General features: G+C 32.0%; 1 protein-coding gene across 1 annotated transcript; it reads left to right on the forward strand.

Moving 5' to 3' along the window:
• LOC129220897 (beta-1,4-galactosyltransferase 4-like) lies at window positions 1-27,520 on the forward strand. The gene is made up of 6 exons (XM_054855331.1): window positions 1-385; window positions 3,192-3,427; window positions 9,554-9,741; window positions 19,179-19,301; window positions 24,529-24,624; window positions 27,391-27,520. The coding sequence occupies exons 1-6, from the start codon at window positions 124-126 to the stop codon at window positions 27,518-27,520; spliced, it is 1,035 nt and encodes a 344-aa protein (XP_054711306.1). The 5' UTR covers window positions 1-123.

The following is a 27,520-nucleotide window of genomic DNA, read 5'->3' on the forward strand; positions in this document are numbered from 1 at the left end:
AAATTAATGGAAAGTTAATTGTTTTGTTTTCGATAGTGACGATCCATGATTATTATAATTACCTGAAAGTTCAATGAGAATTTCAAATTTTTAAAATTGAATGACACTATTTATGTTTCTTTGATGTTATATCCACAACAAATGTATGTTTTAAAACGCATCATATTATTCCTACGTAGATTGATATACTTAGCCAGATCACATCCCATTGAATCCGCATTTGTTGTTTCTGTTATTATCGCCGCACTTTTACCTTTAAGGCAGCCTTCTATTAAAGGATATCCTTATCTGCATTTGACTGAAATTAAAGATGATTTGCAGATGTGTTTAGTTACAAGACGTCCTCCTGACTTCAAATTATGTCCTTTAGTTGCTCGAGAGCTAAGTAAGGATTGAGGAAGAATGATACATTTAATTCATGAGATAGTCGTTTAATTTTCAGATTTGTTTAAGCCGAGATATTTTGATAATTGGGAATCTGGCGCTGTCGTCTCATTTTTGAGTAAATAATTTTATTTTGGTAACCTTGCTGATTTACAGAACCTTATGTGAATAGATGCTTCCGTTCTCTTTGTTTAGATTTGCAATGAAAAATACCTCTCGCTGCTGGCGCTGAAGCCAAAAAAAGACGCCAATGAAGAAAGATCGCTGGATTCCCAATTATCGAAATCTTTAAGCCTTTTTTCTTCATCATCTCTATTATTATTGGCAACATGAAATTTCTATGTTTATTCGGAATCGTTGTTGTATTTATTTAATTTAAAGATTTTTTTTCTGTTGTGAAAAGGTAAAGAGCATTATCTGCAGAAATACGTTTTTGAGATATTTGAAGAAATGTGTTCTGGATTAGTACCTTTCCTTGGCAGTATCAATATAATGCTTATTTTCATGGCTATCTGTTTAAATACCATCTCATTCATGCACTCAACCTTTTAGTTTTGATTTGTAGTATTCGAAGATGTCAAAATTTAATATTTCATTTGCATTCTAATGCATTTTGGATGTTGTTTATCATTGCTTATCTTTTTCACTGAATAAATCTGTACCTCAGAGTCGGAAAAACGTTAGTCACATTATGAGAATTTTAAAAGAGAGGGGGAAAACTTTTTCCTGACGCATGCAAAAGATGTGGGGTCAGAGGGGGCTCTACCCTAGTTTAAAATTGACTCCCCTATTTTACCCTAGTAAAAAATTGAAAAGAATTTTTTAAAAAGAATTACATTCACTTGGCTAGATGCGAATAGGCATACAATGCCCAAATAAACAGAAAATCACAATTTTTGGACTTGCGTCCTTCTGGCTCTGAGGTACAGAAATATTCTTCATTGTTCTCCCAGATTGTAGTATAATAATTTCAAAAGATTTATAATGTTTTATGTGTTCAATATTGTGAACAAAAAGTCATGTGTGTCTGTTTTTTTCTGCTCTAAAAATTCATTGGAGATGACCTGGATAAAAAGCTGCCCTGGACAAAGTATCATTTATCTAACCCTTATTTCTTCATCATCTCTATTATTATTGGCAACATGAATTTTCTATGTTTATTCGGAATCATTGTTGTATTTATTTAATTTAAAGATTTTTTTTCTGTAGTGAAAAGGTAAAGAGCATTATCTGCAGAAATACGTTTTTGAGATATTTGAAGAAATATGTTCTGGATTACTCACTCCCCATCAATAGTGGAATGTTGGAATTGAGGGTTTTTTTCATGATTTATTTTCAGAGGCAACCTAACAATCAAGCTTGCAAGATAAAGCAAAAGTACAATAGGTGACAAAAATGAAAAACAAAAGGGGGAAAATTTTGCAGATACTGCCATTTGATCATTTTGTCCATTTTTTTCAGAAAATTGAAAGTTTTCATTAAAAAATATACAGCTTACAATGCCTATATTGATTTTTCTCATTCAAATATAACTTTAATATCAGAATACATTTATATACATACCCAGTACACCCAAATGAGACATATTTAAAATGAAAATATTAAAATAAATTTTATCGGGTTAACTTTTTTATAGTAACATATTTATAGAATTAATAAACATCAAAATTAAGTCATTCATAATGCATTTAATAGCAGTTTTATAAAATGTTTATATTTTACATTTGATATTGTGTCATATGTAAGTTCTAATGCTAATTATGCATTTATAAAGCTAAAAACAAGGGTAAAAAGTTGTAAAAGGTTTGAATGTCAAGTATTGAAATCTCAGAACAAAAAAACAAATAAGGTTAATAATAATAATAAAAAAATGTGCTATGTTGAAAATATTACGTTTGTTTTGGTTCAAATTTTAATTTCATATTTGTTTTCAGTTTTGGTTTATGTTCAAGTTTAGCCAAAACTTCTTGTGTAGTTTTTTACTTAGTTGTAGTATTTTGTGCAGTTAACACAAAATATTTTTCTGCAAACACTACACCCTGCCTTCTTTTTTTTTTGCATTTCTATTTACGCCCTTCTTGTCCCTTCAAAATTTATTAACACTTGATCGCAAAAGCAAATTTTCTTGCTTGAAAGGTAAAAATTCACTTCAGCATGGATTTGAAATGTGACTCTCTCATTCCTCTTTTCCACTAGAATGAGTGGGAAATAATGCTATAGGTAAAACTTTTACACTTCAAACTTCTTTTGAGATAGGGCTTTTTGAAAGAGTGTCCTTTTATCAGAAAGAGTGATAGCACAACTGTTCCAAATACTGAAAGCCCCAAGAACAAGAAACTTCCTAAAATAAAAGCTAAAAGCACCCAAGCGCTGATCCAGAAGTGAGAAATTATGACCCCCTTATGCAACCAAATACCAAATATTTCCTAAATCTGCATTTTGAAAACTTATCTTTTGACAAATTTACCCCAGATCAACTATTTGTCCATAAAAATTGCACTTGACTATCCTCCTTCTTAATCCTCCAAAAGAAGTTGGATCGGCAGTTAAAAACACAGCCCCTTTTTAAATTTCAATGGTGCAGTTTGTGCCATTATATTCAAAATGAGTAATTTAGTTATTTATCTTTCTTCTGTCTCAAATTCAAAAAATAGTAAATAGTGTTACATTTTTGAGATATATGTTAAAATTTTTTATTTAAAAAATTCAAATGTATGTCTATCAAAAAAATGAAGGAAAAAAAATATTGTTGCATTTCAGGGTTAGTCTTCATTAAAATGTTTTTTAATTGAAATTTTCCATCACAGGTACATTCAAACATGCTAATATCAACATTAATGATTCCCTGTTGCAAGAAATGCCAGTGAAGTTTAAAATTCAATCTGGTGGAAGATGGTTTCCAAAAAATTGTTCTTCCTGGCAGCGTGTTGCTGTCATTGTGCCATATAGGAATCGAGAAAATCAATTAAAAGTATTTTTACAGCATATGCACCCATTTTTACAAGCACAACGACTTGATTATGGAATATTTGTTATAGAGCAGGTAATACTTCTTATATTTATTAGTAGTTATGATAGTTTATAGTTATTTTGGTTTTTCAATATTAATTTGTAGTTCAATGCAGGATATAAATTTTCTATCTTTTAATGTTTTATTTTTTATAAATACTTACTTTAAAATCAGTTGTTCACAACTTTTTTTATATTTTTTTACATTTTATTTTCATGCCATATAATCAGCTCATATAGTATTTCCATGACTACTTCCCTCAATTTCTCATTCTAATCAGCTCCAAATTGTCACTATAGAGCTGCAGTGATCTGTTTCTTTTCAGAAAATGAGAGAGATCCAAAAAGCTGTTATAGTGATGGAAAAAAGCATTTTTAAGTTTACAATTGCCGTGTCTATTATTTTTGGCAGAGCTCTCAAAGCTATTCTTTTTTTTTTAATCAAAGCAGTTTAAGTTTTCCTATGAACCAATTATTCCTGGTTTTACTTGGGCTTTGATGGGTTTACTTTGTGTAAACAGTCATTAAAAATTTTCAGTTTTGTCACCATTTTTCAAAATTTTTAGAAGAATATTATGTAGTATATGTCCTATAATATAATATTTAGACACTAACAGGGGTCTGTCCAGGATTTTTCACAGGGTCCCTTTTTTGTGAAAAATCAAATAATTTTGTGAAAAATGAATTAATTTTGTGAAAAATCAAATAATTTCACAAAAAAAAAAATGTTAAAACGAAATTTTAGAATTTAGAGAAGGCACAAACTGCATCAATGGAAAAGTTGAGTGTTTTCCTCTTCTATGTCGAGAATATCATTCTGGAGTGTTTTTCTGATATTTGCCGGGGGCGGGGGCATCGCTCTCTTAAGTATCAATATTTATCTACCATTCTACATTATGTTACATTATACTAGAAATATTTCTGTACAGTATTTAAAATAATTGTAACAAAAAAATAAATAAATAAAATAAAATTCAGAATAGAACATTTTCAGCATTTAACTTTTTGACTCAAGACACTCTTAAAAAGCACAGAATTTCGTTTAAAACTTATAAATTCCGTGATTTTAACAAAAATTAAAAGATATTTTAATTGTTTACTTCTTAACAAAACATAATAAACATCAAAAATTCGAAAAATCGGATTCCCATAGCGGATGCAAAGAGATCACAATTCTCAAAGTGAAGGCATCAAAAGTATAAAAAGGGTTTGTAAAAGAAATATTTTTGATAAAATTATTTTGAAATTGCATTTTAGAAGCCTATGATAAACATTTCATTAATATCTGTGGACACAGTTGAAGCAAAAAATAAATAAATAAATAAATAAAATAAACCATTAAAAAAAACCATCATTTTAGTTTTTTACCCTTAACAGAAAATGGAATTTTGGGCAATTCCATGAAAAGTGAAACCAGTAGGTCAAAATTTCATATTGCAGTTATTTTGCTATATTATACATCATTCTAAAGCTTGAATTGTGCATTTTCAAAATATTGCATTGCTTTTTTAATAAAAATTAAATAATTTTTTTTCTTAGTTGGAAGTATGATAGTCGGGGCTTCAAAATAATCAGATAAAAATACCCTGTTTTCAAACGCTTATTTCTAATAACAAAATAAAAATAAACAAAATTAATTGCAGTACAGCTTAAACTATTAACATAATACTATAATAACATGTATTTATTTTAATTTTTCTTACAAAATAAAATTAGCCAATTTAAATTTTAAAAAAATGAAGTTAAATGTTACGTCTGTAACAAAAATTTAGCAAAAGTTGTCGTTACTTCCTAAAAAATCAAAATTAAAAGAAATCCTTTTTTGTCCTTTTAGCAATTCATCAGAGTATTTGTTTACCATAGTTTAAAACATTAGAATTTTTTTAGTTTTTAAAAAAATGGCGTTACAGACGTAACATTTTTTGTTACAGACGTAACAAAAAGCAGTACGTTACGTCCGTAACACATGTATCTTTCCAATTAAAAAGAAAAAGTACAGGATGCGCAATGAAAATATTGAGTATGACATGTAATATGATATAACAAAATTTCTGATAATGTGATTTTCAAAATTTTAAAAATATTAGTGGATATTTAATTTCATTTTTTAAAATTATTGAAATACACATTGTCGCCTCAAAGCAACATTAAGGTATCTAATCCTAGGAATAACACTAAGATATCCTACTGTTGCTCTGAGGTGTTCCTCTCAAGGTAAGATTTTTTGTTCTCCAAATCATGCAAAAAATTCAATTGGTGTTAATAGTTCTAGATTAGCAATTAATGCTTAATAACATGCATAAAAAATATTCTGGAGGGTTCCTTAATTTCTCAAACTTTGCTTCATCAATACACTATGACACAAAAAAATAGTGTTCTCCCAGTAGATTTTTGTGAAATTACTTGATCATTTAACAAGATGAAATCCAAAGCATTTTGTGGGTAATTTTCATTAATAAAGTTTTTTTTCTTTTTCAAAAAAATTTATATTAGATATTAATTATAGTTTTTCTCTTCAAACTTCTATCATTCTGAAAGCATAGCCAAATTGATATTACTTCTTATTTAAAAACTAACTTAGAGGTAAGAATTTGTCCTGCTGAATAGTTTAAACCAAAGTTACTGAGAGTTACTTTTTATTGTTATTTACTCTCCACAAAAAAAAAAAAAATATTTAGATTACTGTTTCATTGATGCATTGAATATTTTATAGTTTTAAAACTTAAAGTACTAAATATTAAATTAGCTACATCTGATCCTCAAATAAAACACATTTAGTTTTGAAGCAAGATTTAAATTACTTAGGCAAATGTTGGCCAAAATGCATTTTTCCAATGTCAGTTTCAACCGTTTTTTTCCTCCTTTGGCAAAAACGTGTCGATTCTATTAAAAAGCGATTGAAATCATAGGCAACTGTTAAATTTTAAAAGAAATTTGGCAGTTAATATGTTTGTTGAGAGATAGAGAAAATCATCGAAAATTCTCAAACTGTAAAAGTTCTCCCTTGTAGAAGCCCCCCTCCCTCTCCCTCCATGTAATTGTTAAAAATTTGAAAAATTTATTTGTAACTGAATAATTCCACTTTTGTTTTGCTTAATTTCCCCTTGGATAATTTTACTTTTTATGACGCACCAATTTATATTTTATATTTATTTACATGGCGGTATATGCATGTGGACTGCTCCCTACCTCCCCAAATCTTTAAAAACTATCAAAGTGTAACTTAAAAGGTCAAAATAATGTGTTAATCTAGACCATTGCACTCTCTTAACAAAAATTATTAGTATATTTAAGCTTTTATTTGCTTTGTGCAATTAGCATATCAGACATGTTACGTCCGTAACACTTTTTTGTTACGTCCGTAACAAATATATAAATTTTTATCATAAATTTTACAAACAATATTTATGAAAACTTTATGGTTTTAGAAAGCTTGAAATCTCTAGATTAAGTATTTCAAAGAAAAGTTTAGAAATCTATGAATAATTCACAGGAATATTAGCAATTGTATGACAATGTATACATTTTGCTGTTTTCTGAGTTACGTCCGTAACAGGCAGTTTTTAATTTTTGTTACTTTTTGTAATAAAGCAATCTGCACCCAAATTTTTGATAGCATTAATAACACCAAACTATACCACAGGGAAAAAAAATGTAGCTTTTTATGAAACCTAATTGAAATTATGCGTGTTTAAAGTCTGTGATTGTTACGTCCGGTGGAATTGCCCTTTTGCTTTAAAAACTTGAAATGAGAGTTCTAACAGAAATAAAGAGACTTTTCATTTATTTGCATCCTAATAAAGCGAAGTTAGCTTGAAAAAAGAACAAAATATGATTATCACATTGGATGTTAAAAGATTGCATTTTTCAAAATGTAGACATCTAAAGAAAAAAAAGGTAATTAAAAGAATTTATTTAAAGTTAAGCATCCTTGTTAGCATCAAAAAATCAAAACCCATGTAATTTTCTCCCCAAAATAACAATTAAACATCACACTGCACCCGCATCATAAAAACGCAAATATTGACAAGAGGGTAAAATGATGAGAATATTTTCTAATCAAGTCATTATAAAGGTTCAACGCCAGACGCTAAGTGGTGATAATTTTGAAGTTGGTAACCCTATCTGAAGTCATCATATTTTCTCCCACCCTTACTATCCCTTTGCAGTTCTAAGTTCATTTCGCAGACATATATTATTATTGTTTATTAAATCATGAGCTGGTGAAAAAGTGCTTATCAATGCGTTTTCAGAAAAGTTTACAACAACACCGCTGCTAATTAGCTGTGATTAAACAAACAAACAACCATTATATTTATTTGGAAGTAGCAATTATTTATAGTTTGCAGGAGCATCGCAAGAGTGCTTTTTTTTTTTTTCAAAATTAGCCGATTTTGTATAAGCTGATCCCTCTAATTTGACTTCAGAAAAGGTTCCAAAAATTATCGGTTTATACACAGAAATATGCGTTATTTTGCTTTCAGATTTGCTCTTTCAATAAACAATTTGTGAAAGATCCGATCTTGTTTATCAGAATTTTGTGAAGGGTCCCTTTTGTTTGACCGGGATTTTGTGAAAGGTCCGTTTTGGTTGATCGAATTTTTGTGAAGGGTTCGTTAACGGACCCAAATATCCTCTGGCCAGACCCCTGACTAAAAGACTTGTTAAGAAGGTGCATTTTCATTCCCTTTTTAAAAAGTTTTTTTCCCCCTCCATAGGGACCAACTAAAAATCTGTTGTGTGCCTTGCGCTACGGTTTTGCATGTGAATGAAGAACTTTTACGTGACAAATATTCAATAAGTAGTTAATTTTACCAAAGGAGCATTAACTTGAGCATTTTTAACTAAAAACTTTTTTTATAGTTTTTCTGCAAGCAACAAGCTGTTCAAATTAAATTCCAATTTTAACTAGGATTTTTATCTGCTTTTTTTAACAAAGAAGTGTTTCATATGATGTCAGTGTTGAATGTAATATTATATGAAATGAGACTTTAGCAGACGCAAAAAAAAAAAAAAAGAGTACTAAACTTTTACGTATTTGCAAAATGAACAGAAATGTAAAATGTAATTTACAAAAATAAAAACCATATGGTTTGCTAAATGGTTGAATCTGCATACACAAAAAGCAGAAATGGGCAAGTGTCTGAATATGGTGATGATACAGTTTTAAGTTCAATGTGGAATGGTTTAACTGCAAGAAAATGTAACGCAGTTTTATACTTTAGGATACACATCCACTGCCCTTTACTGTTCAGAATTTGACGCCAGCCGGTCAGAGATCCTTGTAGTTTCTTAATGGTGACTGGGGGACGCTAAATATGTTGATGGTCACAAAGTCCTCAAGTTTCCACTCCAAATCAATGGTGCTGGACCAGGGCTTACTTGGCTCTTAGTATGGATCAACAAACAGACCTGTCCTCATTGCCCTATCCAAGCAGCGGTTAAATCATGTATTGTAAGTGTCTGGGACCCTAGAGTGTAATGTATTGCAATGCCCTCTACTGTCAGTACATTTGCATATTGGCCTGCCTGGACACTGTCAATAAAAGGATGCAATGGATGTGTATCTAGATGGATAGAGGGGGTTTGATGTGGGTGGACGCTGGAGAATAGCATGTAATTTATTCTTCACTGCTTGCAGAGGGGGGGGGGAGGGTTTGAAAGGGAGTTTAAAAGTCGGAATCGACATTTACTTGTCAACAAAGATGATTCTTTAGCTAGAGATAAAACTGTTCAGTTTGCTTTTGTGTTTCTTTATATTCAGACTAAACTATCGTCCCAGAATTAAAGGAACTAAGATTCTTTCTTTAAAAAAATATCATTCTTCATAGGAATTGCAAAACCTCATCTGATGTAGATTAATCATTCTGTTGGATAACATTGAAACAAGGTTTTACTATTTTACTATCTACAACTTTTAAATCAAATGACTTCTGGTTACAGTTTGTTAGAAAATTTTGAATTTTATAATGCCTTTTTGAAAACTTATAATTTAGCATGTATTCAATATATTTACTTATCTTCTTCGTTTTAAAGCAAATTGTAGATTGTTGAATCTTTTCACAAAAGTTTTTGTTTTGCTTTTTTACGTAAAAATCATAATATATTTCAGTTTGTGATTGCATCCCAGGTTTAGCTAAAATTCCTTATCTTTTTTCAGAGCGAAAAGCATAGTTTCAACCGAGGAAAGCTGTTCAATATTGGATATTTGGAAGCATCTAAAGAACCAGATTTTTGCTGCTTTATATTTCATGATGTGGATTTGTTGCCAGAGAGTCCTCAGCACATTTATGGATGCTCTGAAGAACCTCGCCATATGTGTTCCGCCCTTGATAGTTTTCGATATGTGTAAATACATTTTGTTAAGTATATCTTCTAAATGTAATGTATTTGATCATTTATACAAATTATATGTATACTGATTTATTATATCAGAAAGTTATACAAAGAAAACAAAATACTTGTATAAAATAATAAAGAAACACCTAGTCACTGCTGAAAATCTCAGGAAATGTAAGGGTAATTGTCCAAGAATAAGAGTGAAATATGCCACTGTTCAAATAACTAATGAAAAAAAAAAGTTTCAATGTGCTATGTTTTTAAAATGTACTAAATGAGCTTAATTCTCCAAGCTTTGTGTAGATTTAAAGAACTATACAGTTTCAGAATTTTTAGAGTATTGTCTAAAAAGTTTAATTGTAAGTTTTTAATAGCTATCAAAGTGCTTATAAACTTTGAAAGGAAATGTATGGGGCGCACGGAACAGGCAATTGAGGCACTTATAATTTATTTAGCAATTTTATCATTTTGCAAATAGTATAAACTGAGGTCCGAGTTTTCTCATTCATAACAATTTTTACACTTTTAGTTATGTTGTGCATGTGCCCCTTGTTTTTCCTTTTAAAGCTTAAAAGTATTTTGATACCTATTAAAAACTCACAATAAAAGTTTCCAGACAATTTTTAAAAAAATTCTGAAACTGTATGGGGCTTTAAATCTACATGAAGATTAGAGAAATTATTTTGTACTTTTTGTTTATTTAAAAAAAATTACATAAAAACTTCTTTATTTCATTAATTATTTTTTGCTTTTTTGTATTGTGTGTGTGTGAAATGTTTCAAATATTTTGATTATGCAGTGACAGATGGTTATTTACTGTGACAGATTTCGGTAAATTTATTCAGTCAATAAATTTAGCTTATACAATGAACTGCATCATTAATAACATTGTTACTCTAAAAACATTTAGCTTTGTTTACATTTCTATGTATGACATAAGTTCAATGCAGGCAAAATATTTTAAATGTGACAATATAAGCAAATATCCTGCATATATTTCTCTGCAAATGAACTGGAAAGGCATAGCCAATCACAAAAATATACCAGATATGAGCCATGCAGAGATAAAAAACATATACATGCTGTAAAGTTGCAACTTGAGCTAAAATCTCTACTAATATTAAAACTCAAAGTTTGGATATCTGTCCGGATCTGTGTCTGTCTGGATCTCTGTGACGTGCATACCTTTCCTTAGTTTGGATGTAGCCAATGAGCATTAGTGTTTACAGAACCCATTCTGGAAAATCCCCCTAGAAAGGGTTATGGTGCAAGCTGCGCCATTGAAATTTTTAGGAGAGATTTTCCCCTTTTTTGGGGGGAGGGGCCCTTGCTCTTGGAGAAGTTGTTGCAATAATTGGGGAGGCATGACCTTGCTCTTAGGGGGGTGGGCACCCATGACATCAGATGTTATCTTGTTCTGTCTATGTTTTGGCAATGAAACAACAGGACACAGAATATTTACTGTCTGACCATCACAATAAAAACCACTGCTGAAATGTCTGCACCTGTCTACTACTGTAGCAATGAGGCACGTCTCATTTTTTCAAGGGAAGCTTTAAAAAACCCGTACGACTGCACAAAGGCGAGCAGACAAGTGGCAAAATGGCGCCAAAAAGCCTTCCTGCTTTGCAGAAAATGAACGAAGTTCGTTTCTATGGCAGTAGACAGGCTCAGACTAGACGGCAGAAGCTTTTCTCATGAAAGCCGGACAGTATTAGTCTGATTGAAAAGCGATAGCGTTGTGCAAGGTAAATGCACTCGTAATGTTTTTGAACCATTTAAACTTCCTTACTACTTGCAAAAGACTCAAATTGATTCCCAAGTTCATTTCCATTCATTGCAATCTCTATGGTTTGCAATTATTTTCTAGAGCTTTAAACAGATGTCATTTTATTTTTCTTAGAACAGCCATTAAGGATTTTAGCTTTAAGCTTTCTAAAATTGAATGTGAATTGTGCTCACTTCATTTGGAACTTTCGGCTAGCTTCGTCGAGTTTCCTATCTTCGATCAAATGTCTTGGAACAATGCTTCGTTTATTTCATCAATTCATAGATCTAAGTTAAACTCTAAACTTCTTAAACTTCGGACCCCCTGTGTCCAAACTTGTTCTGCACTCACCAAGGTCAGCATTAATTCTGTAGTAAACCTGTCAAATTTTCCTATCAATGTGGATCAGGCTAATGTTCTAAAATTAAATTCCAATTTTTCTGTAACTTCAAGGCCTTCCCCCGAACGCATTTTGGCTCCGATTGAGAGTTCCTTCAAACATACAGGGTTCGTACGGGTCATGGAAATCCTGGAAAGTCATGGAAAAAAATTAACGGAATTTCAGACCTGGAAAAGTCATGGAAAATTGAAATTTTCATTGAAAGTCATGGAATTTTTTTTCAAGTCATGGAAAAATGTCCTGGACAAAGAGAAAGGAACAGTAGCTAAAGCAGCATTAGAAATCTTGAGTGATTTAACAGTATAGCACATAAAAGCTATTAAAAGTGGAAAACTGAACGTTTTAAAAATCAAATCTGAATTTTTAAATCTCATTGCATCCACTTCTGTCGCAGCCGCTTGCCACTTTTTGCGATGTGATTTTACTGCCTGGACATCACTTATTTTGAATTTTTTGTTATTTTTAACTCTTCTTATGTTTCATATTCTGTAGTAGCAAAATTTCACGTTCTTAGTTTCGCCACGCCCACTCAAAAAAAAAAGCAATTCAATTGCATGCAAGTTCGCTTCCATCACTCGTAAGGACTTTATTATTAAATTTATCAGAGTTTATTTTAATTTGTTGAATGTTTTAGAAAATAAAGATCTATAAGTCAGGTGATAGAATACAGAAAAAGAGGAATTCTAATGCTCTAAAACAGTAGTGCCCAACATACGGCACGCAAAACTAATCCATGCGACCCACTACTACGTTCAATGTCGGGAATTACAAGTGTTCTGGAATTTCTGAACCTATTAATTTATATACATTTGAAAATATGCAAATTTGTAAACAAAACAAATATACTTTTAAAGCAGAAGATTGATTCATTACTGAATGTTTTTTTTCAGAAAAGATCTGGTTTAGAAACATAAAGAACTAAACTATGTGGCTTTACTTTAAAGAACCAAAATACTGTCAAGTTACATGGATGATTAAAAGCACTGTTGACACTAAAAGGAAACTTTTGAAGCAAATTTATTAAAACTTAGTGATGACTCATTCAACCTTTGTCCCATTCAATATCATTCTGCCTGTTTTTAAAAAAAAAATTAAGCATTACCATATTTGTTTCACTGCATTGTTGAAACAAATATGGTAATGCTTAATGTTGTTTTTACTTTACGAAAATTTATATGTTGAAGACAACTAAGAATAGTTTTTTAAGTGTGCACTTATATTTTTTCCATTACGAGTAAGTGCTTCAATGAGACTGTGGCATTCTTAAGACATTTTGCTAATGCTCATTTCCAAATATTACCAAGTTTGAGATTAAATAGTGCTATTCTCTTCGTGTAACGAGGTCTTGGAAATTTTCATTGAAGTCATGAAAAAGTCTTGGAAAAGTCATGGATTTTTTTCATCCAAATAGAGTATGAACCCTGAAGTAAATTAACTCCCACACAAAAGGATTCTATAAGGCATCTTATTATTAACAATGTTTCATTTAATTCAGGGTTTTCGGGTTCCTTTCAGGGACCTTTCTCAAACGTAAAAAAAAAATTTACGTGATATCTCTTCCAACAATAATTTGATAATTACAAAAACTGATAAGGGGGGACAGATTTATAATGGACAAGTCCAAGTACGTTTCCAAAGTCAACAAATTACTCCGCGATGGTCCTTACACCCAGTTAAAACAAGATTCCTCGCCGAATGAATTAAAAACCGTCCGCAGGGCCATAAAAAAAAGTAAGCTTTTTTATAACTGCTTTAATTTAATCCCTTTGGTTTCGCACTGTGTTAGATTTTACGCTCTGCCTAAAGTCCATTGCTGGACTCCAACACACATTCTGTAAAAAATTCTGTTGTGTTAATATTCTTCGTAAGTTCAAACCCAATAATTTACTTATGGTTTCTTTTGATGTTAAATCTCTTTTTACCAATGTTCCTGTTATTGGAGCCTTACGGTGTCTTGAAACAAGACTCCGGGAATTTCATCACACCCAACACGAAATTTCCGAACTTGTAAATTTGACTGAAATTTGTCTTAAACATTCAACCTTTATTTTTGAGAGTACTTTTTACCAACAAACTGCCGGCATTGCTTTGGGCAACCCTTTGAGTCCCATCCTCAGTGAAATCTACATGGACTTCTTTCAAAAGAAATTGTTTCAGTTATTTGACTTTCCACTCTGGATTAGATATGTTGATGACACTTTCACCCTCTTAGATTGCACTGTTGATTTTGTTCCGTCTATCATTGATCTAATTAACTCCGTCGATTCTAATATTCAGTTTACTGCTGAGATTGAAAACAATAATTCTTTGCCCTTTTTGGATGTTTTAATCTCAAAGAACAATAATGAGTTTTCTACTACCATTTACCGAAAACCATTTGCTGTCTGTCTTCCCCCACACTCTCGTTCATGCCACCCGAAGAAGCAAAAAATGTCTGCTTTTCATACTTTTGTCAACCGAGCCATCTCCATATGTTCTGATCAGCCCCTTCTCAACAATGAACTCAATTTTTTGAAAGCCGTGGCTCTGGACAGGGGTTATCCTCTTCAGGTCATCAACAGGGCTTTTTGCAAACTTTCAGCCTGGAATAAAACCCCCAACATACGTAGTTTTTCTTCTAAAAATTTTGTGGTTTTACCGTTTTATCCACATATTTCTTTTCGTATTTCTAGAATTCTCAGTAAATTTGACTTTCGCGTAATTTACAGACCCATAAATAAACTTTCTTTTTCCAAACTGAAGGACCCAATCCAACCACTTGATCAGTGGGGCATATATCACATTCCTTGTCAATGTAATATCGGTTACGTGGGACAGACAAGGCGTTCACTTAAATTTCGTTTGAAAGAACATGAAAACCACGTTAAAAAACAGGAACTGAACAAATCTTCAATTGCTAAACATTGTTGGGACACAGGGCACAATTTTCTCTTTTCGGAAGCCAAGATCATTTGCAGACCTACAACAGTAGGTGAATAAGATTTTCTGGAATTCTTTTACATTCAAAAAAACTTAAATAATCTTTGCAATGAGTCTTTTGCTGTTCCGCATTTTTCTCCAATCTTATTCAATCTTACATGTTAGAATACGTCATATTTTGCCTCAGCACTCGCTGATTGCTGATTGGTCAATGTTTTTCCAGTTACGCAGTTTAAACTTTCCCTTGACCTTGATTCATCCATTTGTACATTTCGCACTGAGGAAGGAGGCTATTGCCTCTGAAACATGTCTGCGTTTTTATAAACTTTTTATCCTTTCTGTGCTTTTAAACATTGTTTCATTTTATCCAATAGTATCAGTCTGTTTTGTTATTTTTTTTGTTTTGTGACTTTTGATTTTCTGTGAGCTTTTGATATGTAGTTAAATTTTTTTTCATCTTAAATTAAAGATATGGCGCAAAGAGTTGACTAGTCATCTAGGAAGTAATGCATTACAGTAACCTTGGTTGAACAAGGCTACAGTTATGAAGAAAACATTATGAAAAAAATATTGTTGGAAATTTAACCAAAGGTGACATTTCTAAGTTTTTGAAGAGGTACAAGGAGACTCAGTCATAAGACAACCAAACTGGTAGAGTCAGGGTTGCCCTCCACTCCCCTAAGAGCAAGGTCGCCCCCTCTCACCAATACCACGAAAAGCCCAAATTAGAAGCCCCCTCCCAAAAAAAAGGAAAAAAAATTCCTTAAAACACCCCCTAAAAATTTCAATGGGAATGTCTGTTCCATGACCCTCTCCTCCTATGGGTAGAGGCAGAAAAAGGTGCACAACAGCTAGTGAGATAGGAGATTTAAAGAAGTGTGCGTAGGTTATGTAAAAAACTCCTCTCGCTTATACAGGGTAAAATGGTACGATGCAGTGTGACAGTAAATGCAAGGACTGTTCGGTGCAGACTGCAAGAATTCTAGCTAAACGCTAGAATTCCACAAAAAAAAAAAAGCCATTTCTGGCTCTAAAATAAAGGTTGACAAGATTAAATTGGGCTATAGTTCATGCCTGTTAACTGGACAATGGAACAATGTGACACTGTCATTTGGAGTGATGGGACCAAAGAGTCCCTGTTTGGTAGTGATGACGTAAAATACTTGTGGAGAAGAAGATCACTTTGAGTGCATTACACCTACCATGGAAAGCCCATCTCTAGAGGTGTCGGATAAAATGTCTCAAAGTTTTTACAGCGGCAGTATTCTTAGTTCAGTAGCACAGTAGAAACAGTAAAGCAGTTGTCTGTAGAATCAGCTAGGTAATTTCGTTCCATGGATAAAAATGATGTTAGGTATTGCTTATTGTCATCACATGCTGCGGTATAAAGCTTGTGCTTCATCCTAAAGGTGGCCGTAATGGTCTGCATCAATTGTCCTTCTTCAAAAATGGCACAAATGGCAACAATGTGTTTATAGTGATGCTTATCCCTGGTCTCCTTTCATCACATGTGTTTTCTACAGCTTCTCTTCCTTCCGTAATTTTTTAGCCCACTCATACACTTGAGGATGCAAAGTGTTTATTCCACAAACTGTGCTAAATGCTGTCTCAAAATTTCAGAAGGTTTGGTGTGATCTTTTGCAAGAAATTTAATAATGATGCTTTGGGCAACAAACGTGGGCACCTCCTACTTATTCATGGCTTACCAAAACAGCTTTAGGTCTCCAATGTGTGTGTGAACTCAGAAACCCTTCTTCAGATAACCCCACCAACATATTGACAGGGTTCGTACGCTCCGAGAATTCCAGGAAAACCGGGAATTGTCAGGGAAAATTACTGTCAAAAATGTCAGGGAAAAGTCAGGGAGTTTTCAAATTTTGTCCTCCAAAATTTTTTTTCCTTTTTTTTTTCCCAAAAAATTAAGTACTATGAGATCTAGTCTTCGTTTTTACTGTGATTTCACGAAAAAAATTGTAAATTTTTCTCTAAACTGACGCTGGCACTTAAAAACAGCAATCGAAAAATGAACATTTTTTTTTCACAACGAAAAATGCGCCAAAAGAAGGGAAGATTTTCTTGCATGGAGTCAGTGTGGGGAACGCATTTCTTTCTACTGCCTAAAGGTTTAGATGGGTTGCCACAACATTCTGTTCGTTTCAGGGTTCGTACGCTCCGGAAAAACTTGGAATTATCAGGGAAAATGACAAAGTCAAAAATGTCAGGGAATTTTCCAAATGTGTCCCCAAAATTTTTCTTTTCCCAATTTTTTCCCAGGGAATTTTGTTTTATGAGATCTGATCTTCATTTTTATCGATGTATTTAAAACAAATTGTAACAATTTTAAAGCAATGAAAAAAGTGGCGACCCAAAAAATCTTCAGCAGCCGCCATTTTTGACTCTCAGTTGTTCCCAAGGAAAAAAAAAATCAGGTGAACAGGAATTATGCACAAACTCAACAGGAGAGAAGACAATTTACTGCTTCGGAAGCACAACCTGTAGATGGGAGGGTCGATCGGGGAAAATCGTTTTTTTTTTTTTTTTGATCGGAAAATCATTTCAGCTACGTGTGAAACGAAGTCGCCATCTATGGTCATTCACAAGATGGAAGTAGATACGATCCTAAAATGCCTAAGTTTCTAAAAGCAAAGCAGAATTGGATGTTTTCTTTAATTGAAAACTGATGAAAGTAATAAAAAATGGTCTGCAAATTGTTTTTCTATTATTATTATTATTTAAAATAATTTTCTTGAGAAATGAAAAATTTTGTTCTTAAAACAGAAGGATAAGATTATATCCTCACTGCCTTGGACGCAAATGTGATAAAAACTTTTCAATGAATTGTAGTTTCATGAAGATTTATTATTTTTTAATTGTCTTCATGCGACAAATTAAAAAAGTTATTTATTATTTTTGGGCATAGCCGCCATATTTGGTCATTCCCAAGATGGAAGTACACAAAACTTTCTAAGTGCCTAAGTTCCCGAAAACGGCATTGGATGTTAATTGCAATGCAAACTATTGAAAACAACACAAATTGTGCCTTTTTTTCGGATAATTTGTAATTATTTTCTGGAAAAATACAAAATTTAATCTTCATAACATTTTTTGTTTTAATTGATTTAGACTCTTATGTGCTAAATACTGACTATTTTGCTTTTATTGTAGTTTTTTAAGGATTATTAATTATTTATTACTACTTTTATACTACAAATCCAAAAATCTACTTATTATTTTAAATTTTTCACTTTGTCGCCATATTTGATCGTTTTCGCAATGGAAGTAGACTTAAACTTCCAGAAACAGAATTGGATGTTTATATCAATATGAACTATTGAAAATAACATTAAATGTGCAAAAAGTTATGAATTTTTGTTAATTAACTATTACTTTCTGGAGAAGAAAATTTGAAATTTTAATGTAAGCGTCCTTTAATATGTGAAAAAAAAAAAAGATTACTGGCATTGGCCTATGATCGGCGGATGTTGATTTTTGTTACTATGCATTACATGGTATGCTGATCGATGCAACGAAGTTAATCATATATATACTGAAATTAAGTTTTGCATTTTGCTCAATATGTTTTGTGTAACCTACTAATAAGAAAATAAAAGAAGTATTGTAAACCAAAAGCGGATGCTAAAAGATTGCTGCAGGACTACAGCAAAACGCTATAATATTACGCGTGACATCAAAGAAACGCTAAAATAAGGTGAAAGTACTCTGTTTTCAACAAATAGTAAACAAATTAAAACAATTTTGAACAAAATGTTTTAAAAAAAACTTAAAATTTTGACAGAGAAAACAAAGGAGAAAAAAATTCCAAGGTTTTTTTTAAAAATCTAATTGTAGAAGTTTCAGTTCTTCTGCATTGCTACTTTAAACAATTTTAATTATTTTGAAAATATTACTATTTAAACTTAAATTTTGAATGAAGCGAGTAACCTGGAATTTTCTAAAAAACAACCTGGAAAACCTGGAAAAGTCAGGGAACTTTTTTTAACCAAAAGTGTATGAACCCTGTTTGGCAAGGCACCCTCTCAGATGAATTTCTAACAGTAGCATTAGACTCAATTTTTTTACTTGGTCAGACCTCCTATATTATTATTTAATATGAAACAATATGTCATTCCATTGTGGGTATAAATTATAAATGCATGCATTTAAAAGAACTTAAAATAACAAATTTGGTAATGTGCTTGTATGAATGTTTTCTAGAGATATTATAGTATCTCTTTTTTTCTTCATGAAAATACCTCATATTAGTGCATGTTTGCATCTGTTTCATTTCATTTTTTTTTATATTCTAATATTTCTTATTTAAAAAAATGAATTTTTAAAATATCTTTTCAACCATTTTAGATTGCCCTATCCAGAGTTATTTGGTGGTGTAGTTGCATTCACTAAAGAGCAGTTTTCCAATGTAAATGGTTTTTCAAATATGTATTTTGGATGGGGTGGTGAAGATGATGATCTCTATGAGAGGTACTATTTTTGTGTTATTTGAGCTATTAATTTTTTTTTATTTTTTTATTAGAAATGTTATTGTTCTTAATGAAGTTTGCTATTTAAAAGTTCAAAATAGTGGCTTTTGCTCCTCTCATCCTGTTTGGAAGCAGGTTTTAAAAACCTTTTGTTGATTTACAGTCTGTTACAAAAAATTGTATGTTATTCAGGGTTCGTACGCTCCTTCAAAACTTCTCCAATACTCCTTCATTTAGGAAATTTTTTTGAAGGGTCCTTCAAACTCCTTCATTTTGGTTTGAACTCCTTCAAAACTCCTTCTTTAATCTTCCTCTGTGACAGTAAATCATAACACTTTGATCGACAACTAACTTCGTCATAACGGCGATTTTAATGTTAATTTCGTGCATTTATTTTTTTTATATAGATGTGATTTACAAATTGATCATAGTTAAGTCATAAATGTTGAAGGTGAAAATAGTATTAGATGATGAAGATGTTTCATAAGTGAAGTAAAACATGCTTAAATGGTGCTTGGCTGTATTTTCAAATTTTATGATTATTGTTTTTCCCTCCACCACACTCTCAGCAGCAGAAGTCAGGTTGTTTAATTATTATTTAAATCTTTAAAATTACATAAGTAGATGTACTATCTTAAGTGATTGTGTCAAAAAAAAATTGATTAGTAAATAGCAATTAAGATATTGTCAAAAGGGTCATCCACAAGTGCTGTCATGCCTTGAGGGGGAGACGGGTTCGTGAAATTGTGACAGGGGGAAGAGAGAGGGTGATAAAAAGTGACATCACACAGTTATTGTAATAATGTTTGTAGAAAATATGAGATGTGTGTCTGTGTGTGTGACAAGAGGACAAATTAGGTGAAGTGTGACACTAAGTGATAAAGGCGGAAGGGGGTCAAATATGCTGAAAAAAAGTGTGAATCATTTACTCCTTCAAAGCAGCCCATTAGTACTCCTTCAAAACTTCATTTTACTCCTTCAAAACTCCTTCATTTTATTTCTGAAATTGAGTACGAACCCTGTTACTGCATTGATGATTTTTCAGCTAAAATAGCAGTGTTTCCCCTTTATGAAATGAATTAATTCAAAGTATTTCTTTGGAATTGGATGAAAGTAGATATTTCAGAGAGTGTGAATGATTCCTTCCAACTGACAGAAGAAATGATAATTATTTTAACTTTTTGAAGGCGGTGGTTGCACCTTGAAGGCACCAATTTTTATTGTTTTTCCCCTTTTTTCCAAATTTTTTGAAATAAAATTGCTGGAGCTCATTTTTTTTTCAACTTCTATGAACACCAATAGATATCAGCACCAAAAATTTCTAAGGATGTAATGCTTTAAATACAGTATGGTTTGAAACCCGTTTTCTTTGGGAAAAGATAAATTCTATTTTTAACCCTTAAGTAGTCACATATTGGCCATTTCCCAGCCAGTTGTTATATATTTTGCTCTATCCCACTATCACTTATTTTGATAATGGGGCCCGTCTTGGTACTTTAGAAACCCCCAACCCTCACACAGAATTCTAAAAGTATCTTTCGGTATTTCAAAGTTGCACAGCCTACGGAAATGTATGTTGATCGTTGAGACCAATATCACGATAACCTAGTCAGGTCCGCGACAGTAACTTTCTTTCAGCGTACACTGTAAATATTGTTCTTCATTACATACTTTTGTACAGAAAATGTTATATATTCTATTAGCTGAGGCAAACCCTATAAGAAATTACTCAAAATAAATTTTTGTCTCATAGATCTCTAGGGCATTGAAAAGGCCAAAACCTGAGCACTAACATAACATAAGGAGGCAGGACTGCACCCAGGTTAATATAAACAAATCTAATTTTCATAAATTATTCTTCATACTTCATTATTGCATTCATACACAATAAGAGTAAAGCAATTATTCAACCACATGCATGTTAAACCTTAGTTTATCAGTAACTCATGTTTTTCAAGTCAAAAGTCTACTGTATATTATAGTTACCCTCCTGAAAATTAGTTTCATATACAGTAAACTCCCGATTATCTGCAGAATTGGTGGGACAAGCACCGCAGAAAATAAAAATTGCGGATAAACCAAAAAAGGCTAAAATGAAGGACACATTAGGTAAAAATTGTCCTTCCTCAAAAATTTAGCTGTATTGATGTATAATACTTTCTTCAAACAGTGAAAATATATACAGTACAGTAAAAAAAAATATTTTTGCATGACAGAACTTACGTCAATAAAGAACAAATGTATGTATGATGAAGAAAGCACAAAAAATAAATAAAACAAAAGCAACTGAGTATAAATTTACAAATTTTCCAAAAAAAAAAGCTATCGGCATTTGCTTTTTACTGCAAAAATACATCAAATTCTCATTAAGTTCTAAAACCTTAACATGTTTCTTTGCACTGTGCAGCCACCACCCAGAGATAAATGGAGGCTAGTTTTTTTATTTTTTTTTAATATTTTTATACTTTTTAAACTTATTGGGCTGCTTGTCGATTACCAGCAGAAATGCCTCAGATGAACCTAGGACGAAAGAAAAAAACCTTTGTTAGTTTATGGAATTTTCTTGGTGCATTCTCAGCAAAGCAGCCATGCAACTGTGACATGCAATACTGTACAACAGACACTTAAATCACATCTGAAATAAACACAAAGATTTCAGAATTTGTTCTCCACTGTGAAATGAAATTATTTATTCTACTGGAATCAATCATGTATCAAGAGGATAAAAAGTGCTTTGAAAAATTCTCCATAAAATTACTTTTGATTTGATTAGTTAAAAAAAAATCAGTTTTTGTATTCTTGTTATGTTTTTACCAGTAGAAGAAATTCACATACATTTTAGTTTTTCAGTTTAAAATCCAATTTATCTTTCAAATTCTCATTAAGTTCTAAAACCTTAACATGTTGGTATGCACCATGCAACCACCACCCACAGATAAAAGGAGGCTAGTCCTTTTTTTTTGCTTTTATGCTTTCTAATCTTATTGTGCTGATCCTCTTTTAACAGCAGAAATGCCTCAGATGGACATAGGATGAAAAAAACAACAACCTTTGTTTGTTTATGGAATTTTCTTGATGCCTTCTCAGCAAAACCATGGTGCAACTGTAACATGCAATATTGTACAAGAGACACTTAAATCATATCTGAAATAAACACAGTGATTTCAAAATTTGCTCTCCATTGTGAAATGAAATTATTTATTCTACTGGGATCGATCATGTATCAAGAGGATGAAAATTGCGTTGAACAATTTCACTAAAAATTACTTTTGATTTGATTTGTAAAAAAAAAAATCACTGTTTTCGTATTCTTGTTATGTTTTTACTAGTAGAAAAAAAATCACATAAATTTTAGTTTTTCAGTTTAAAACCCAATTCGTCTTTTAAATTCTCAAAATTGTCATTTTTTGGAACTGTTCTCAGAACAAGTTACTCATTAAGTTCTAAAACCTTAACACATTGGTTGCACCGTGTGACCATCACCCACAGATAAATAGAGGATTGTTTTCTTTTTAAATTGACATCTTAGTTGTCCCTAAGGTCATAACAGTTGATTCCTAAAGCTTTTTAAATAAGACATTAATGAAATAATTTTGTGCGCATTAAAGGATTAAATAAAAAGGTACAGTTAGAGGAGAAAAAAGTTTCCAAGCTGATGAGATGAAAATCAGCCAAAAATATCTTAAATATTCAGATTTTTCCCGGATCAACAAGATAAAGCCGCAGCTTTAGTGGATAAAAAATTAAAGATCTGTAAAGTTTCTTGTGGATGAGCTAGATTGCAGATGGCAGTAATACCAATGATATTTTTAATATTCAGCATTTGATACGGAAAAAATAATAATGTCCTAGTATATAATTGACCAGCTGCGTTGCCCGGCTTTGCCCGGTCTACCTTGAAAAAAACCATTGCGTCAAGTGAAGTATCTTCAGTAACCAGGATTAAATGAAAGAAAAAAAATCCATCATGCAAAGTTTTCTCGCCAAACAATGACGACAGATGCTAAAAAACTTTTAAGAAATTGAAATAAAATGAGAAAGATGGATTTAAAAGGCATAACCATGGAAACACATAATAAAATAAGTTTAAAAATTGAAAATGAGAAAGATGGAAATAAAATATGGATTCAAAAAAGCGTTACCGGGGAAACGCAAAATAAAATAGTTAAAAACTTGAATAGAGAACAGATTTTTAAACTTCATTTAATTTGCTTGAAATGTTTTTTTTTTTTTTTTTGATTGAGATAGAGGGTTAAACTTTCGACCTGAGTTCGAGTTAGATCTGGAGTAAAAAAAGCAGCTCCTTCAAATGCTGTCAAAAAGAAAACCGTGGGGCAATTCCTTCACTTTTTATTGATGGATTTAATGAAGAAAGTAGTGCCTAAATTTCCGCTAAGCCTAAAAAAATCGAGCTAAAAACGTAAAAACCTCCCGCCGCAATTAAGTTAGAGCATTGGTACAAATTGCGTAGAACGCGGAAAATTCTTCCCTTTCCAACAATGTATAATATTACTATTTGCGAGTAATTTTTCACCCCCATATTCTGGAATTTAAGTGAAAATTGGGCCTAAATTGGAATAAAAAAAGAACTATTAATCCAATTGTTTTCGAACTGGTCTGCAAACCTTTTGAGGACTTAAAGGAACAGACTGAAAATTTCAGCAAAATCGGCTGGGTAGTTCTCGAGTTTTGCGAGTTCAAACACACAGATGCTTTTTATCAACTTCATTTTATACTATGTAGAGATGAATCATGCTATGAACGTCATTATTAAAGTAGCAAAATACTGGATTATGTGCTCTTAATCATCGGCCATTTAAAACATTTCTTGGCCAATGGTCTTCTGAATATTTTAGTATTGTATATTTTACCAATGTTAGATAACTTTGTCATGGAAAATGTTTAAATCGATTGGTAGAAATAGATATATTAGTATGTTGCAATAATGTACCTTTTACCCCCGTCCCCTCCTTTTTTTTTTTGTAGTCCCAAATTGAGCGTCTGCAATTTTAAATCTGCTTCAGACTGATTTACAAGTATACTTGTACAGACAAAAATTGTTTAATCAATGAAACAATTAATTTATTTCAGAATTCATGCTTTAAATCCTGATCAAAATAGTTTTCATTTTGTTTAATTCTGGTAATAATTTGCAAAGTATATCTGAACTCTTTCACTTTTTTACAACACATCACCTTATTAAAAATGTAACTTTGACTATTTTATAGGCTTTGTTCCAAGCAGATTAGAGTGAGACGTTGGGCTCCTGAAATTTCAAGGTATACCATGTTATATCATGCAAAAGAGATTCCTAATCCTACCCGGTAAGATTGGCTTTTCCTACTTTATTTGTGCTTCTAAACCATTACTTAGTTATATAATGTATTTGCGGAAATATTCATTCTCTTAGTTCACAGGTTTGAGCATAATATCAGGGATAGCGACTGCCATCCTGATACAATGTGCAGCTCTACATTTTTTGTCATTCTTTGTAGAGCAGATAGAATGTCACTTATCAACAATTTGTTACTCTCAATGCTTCTCCTTGAAGCTTTAATTTTAGATGTGTCTATTTCTTTCTACTTCTTGTTTTCAAACTTTAGCTTCTACTCTTAGACATTGAATTTCATTTTATTATAGTTTTTATGTATATTCATTTAATTTTTATTAAATTAACTTCTTGTTCTTATAGTGTATCATAAATTATAAAAAAAAAAAATAGGAATGTCGAATTTCTTTTACGCATTTTGAAAATTTTGTAATGTACAAACAAATACTAAATAGTTTGTTTACGGCCTTCAAAGACTTCAGTTTCACCCTTGTTAGGAATTATCATTCCAGAATAGCCACAACTGAGCTGAAGATTGTAAAAATTTTGCATAAGTTGCGATACCATCACAGTGATCACTAAATTTAAACTTAACACACCAGCAAGAGGTCTGCATACATGGCATGACTCTTCCTTGTAATGTGCACGGCCATGCTGGGATAATAACATGGGTGAAACCAGTCCCTGGGTGACATAATGAGCTGATTGTTATTTGTCTCAGCTGCAGCTAGCTACAGGACGTAACTGTCTTGCTCTGTTATGATATAGTTTGTTTACAACCTTCAAAGACTGCAGTTTCACCCTTGTTAGGGATTATTAGTCTGAAATAGCCACAGCTGAGCTGAAGATACGAGGGCAAATCTAAAACTCTTTGCACCTATTTCTTTTTAGCCAAAACACACTGTGAAAACAATGCAAACATATGAATTTCTAGCAGTGACAGTTCCTTGAACCGTACCACTCTGTATCTGCTTTTTGCTCGGAAGTTCGGAGCTGCTATCAGTCATTTAAGATGAGGGTTGTTCTTTAGATGTCCACAGCTTATGAGCAGCGAAGCGTTATTCGTTTTGTATGGAGCAAGGGACAAAAGCCTATAGCAATTCACAGGTAAATGCACCAATAGACCTTTCCCTACTGATTTTCGCGTTTTCGCTCCACTGAAGAAGATTCTGGCAGGACAGAGATTCTTATGTGACAAAGAAGCCAAAATGCAGTCCAACGGTGGTTCCACAGGGAGCGGGAAGAATTTACCACAGGACGATCCCTAATTTAGTGCTGCGATGGGACAAATGTCTGAACCGGTGTGGTGACTATGTGGAGAAGTAATGTAAGGGACGTAGTATACTATGTATATTTGCAAATACCTGTATGTACCTGTTTTTGGCGAATAAAAAATAGGCGCAAAGACTTTTTGATTTGCCTTGTAGTAAACATCTCACATAAGTTGCGATACCATCATATTGATCGCTAAAGTTAAACAGCCAGCAAGAGGTCTGCATACATGGCATGGCTCTTCCTTGTAAATTGCTAGGAAATACTGGGATAATATAATAGCTAGGGTGAAAGCAGTCCCCAGGTGTCATAATGAGCTGATTGGTATTTGCTTCAGCTGCAGCTACAGGGCGTAACATACAGCTAAATAATAAAATATGTTTAATATCTTACTCCGTTATGATATAGATTTAGGACATTTGTAACATAAGATAAGTTCTTTATCAACAAAAATGGTTCCATCTTTTGTAGATGATAAAACTACAATTGCTTCTTATATGTAGATTGGATTTTCATTTGCCACATTGGTCTTGAATGGCAACACCTACTGCAGTATTGCAAACCCAGAATACCAATAAAAGGAACAGTATAAAGAGGGAAGACTGTCGCTTTATTCCAACTTATGGCAATATTCTATTATTTATTTTCTTTTATTTTACCCTGGTTGTTAAACAAACATCATTTGACATAACTTTTATTTTCGAGGTAGTTGACCACAATTCGGGTAAAAGGACAACTTGGCTGCTCATCATGTATATTGTGTCAGTGAGTAGAAAATAAATTAGTTTGTGTGTGTTGTGAACATGGTCTCTTCAATTCTCTCCCTCTCCAAAAGTTGAAACATGGAAAATGTGAAAAAGAAGAAGTGGCGAAAATCCTCTTCATTTTTTGATACCGAGCAATGCAGCTAGTTGATCAATAAAAGGAAACTCTGGGAACTTAAGCAGATCATGAAATTAAACTGTAGTGTCTAGTTTCTTTATTGCTACATTTTGTTGCAAAAGGGGATTTTTTTTTAAAATATTTTTTTGAAAGTATTAAAACATTCTATTTTCATAAGGGAAATCCAATTTTATACATTGTAACTGAATACTCGGTCAATATGTAAAGAACAAGCTGAGAAACTCAGCGTTTCTTTAAATACTTGAATTTAAGTTCATAACTTGCAGTTTTTTTTTCTTTTCAATTTTAAATGCCTTTCTTGAATTTACTTTTGTGACTAAATACAATTTGTACTCCAAAGTCCATGGTTTTTCATTCAAGCATCTATAACGTTTGTTACAGCATTCAGAGTTATTTATTTTTAATTGTTAACCACAATTAACTTATACAATAAACATGCTTTATTTCAAAAAGTGTTCAATCATTAGGTTTCTTCCAGTTTAATTAATAAAAAAATGTTTTTTACTATACAAATTGAAATATGTGCATTAAATTTGGCTATTTAAGAAGTACACTCTCATTTTAAATATTTTCTTTCTGCTTCTAGGCACATGTTATTAAGAACTTCAGTTCAGCGTTTGGAAGTTGATGGGTTAAGTACATTAGAATACAAAATTTTGAAAACTGAACTGAAACCCTTATATACTCATATTTTAGTTGATGTCAAACCACGTTGA

Source organism: Uloborus diversus, chromosome 4, assembly GCF_026930045.1.
Source record: "Uloborus diversus isolate 005 chromosome 4, Udiv.v.3.1, whole genome shotgun sequence".
Lineage (NCBI taxonomy): Eukaryota > Metazoa > Arthropoda > Arachnida > Araneae > Uloboridae > Uloborus > Uloborus diversus.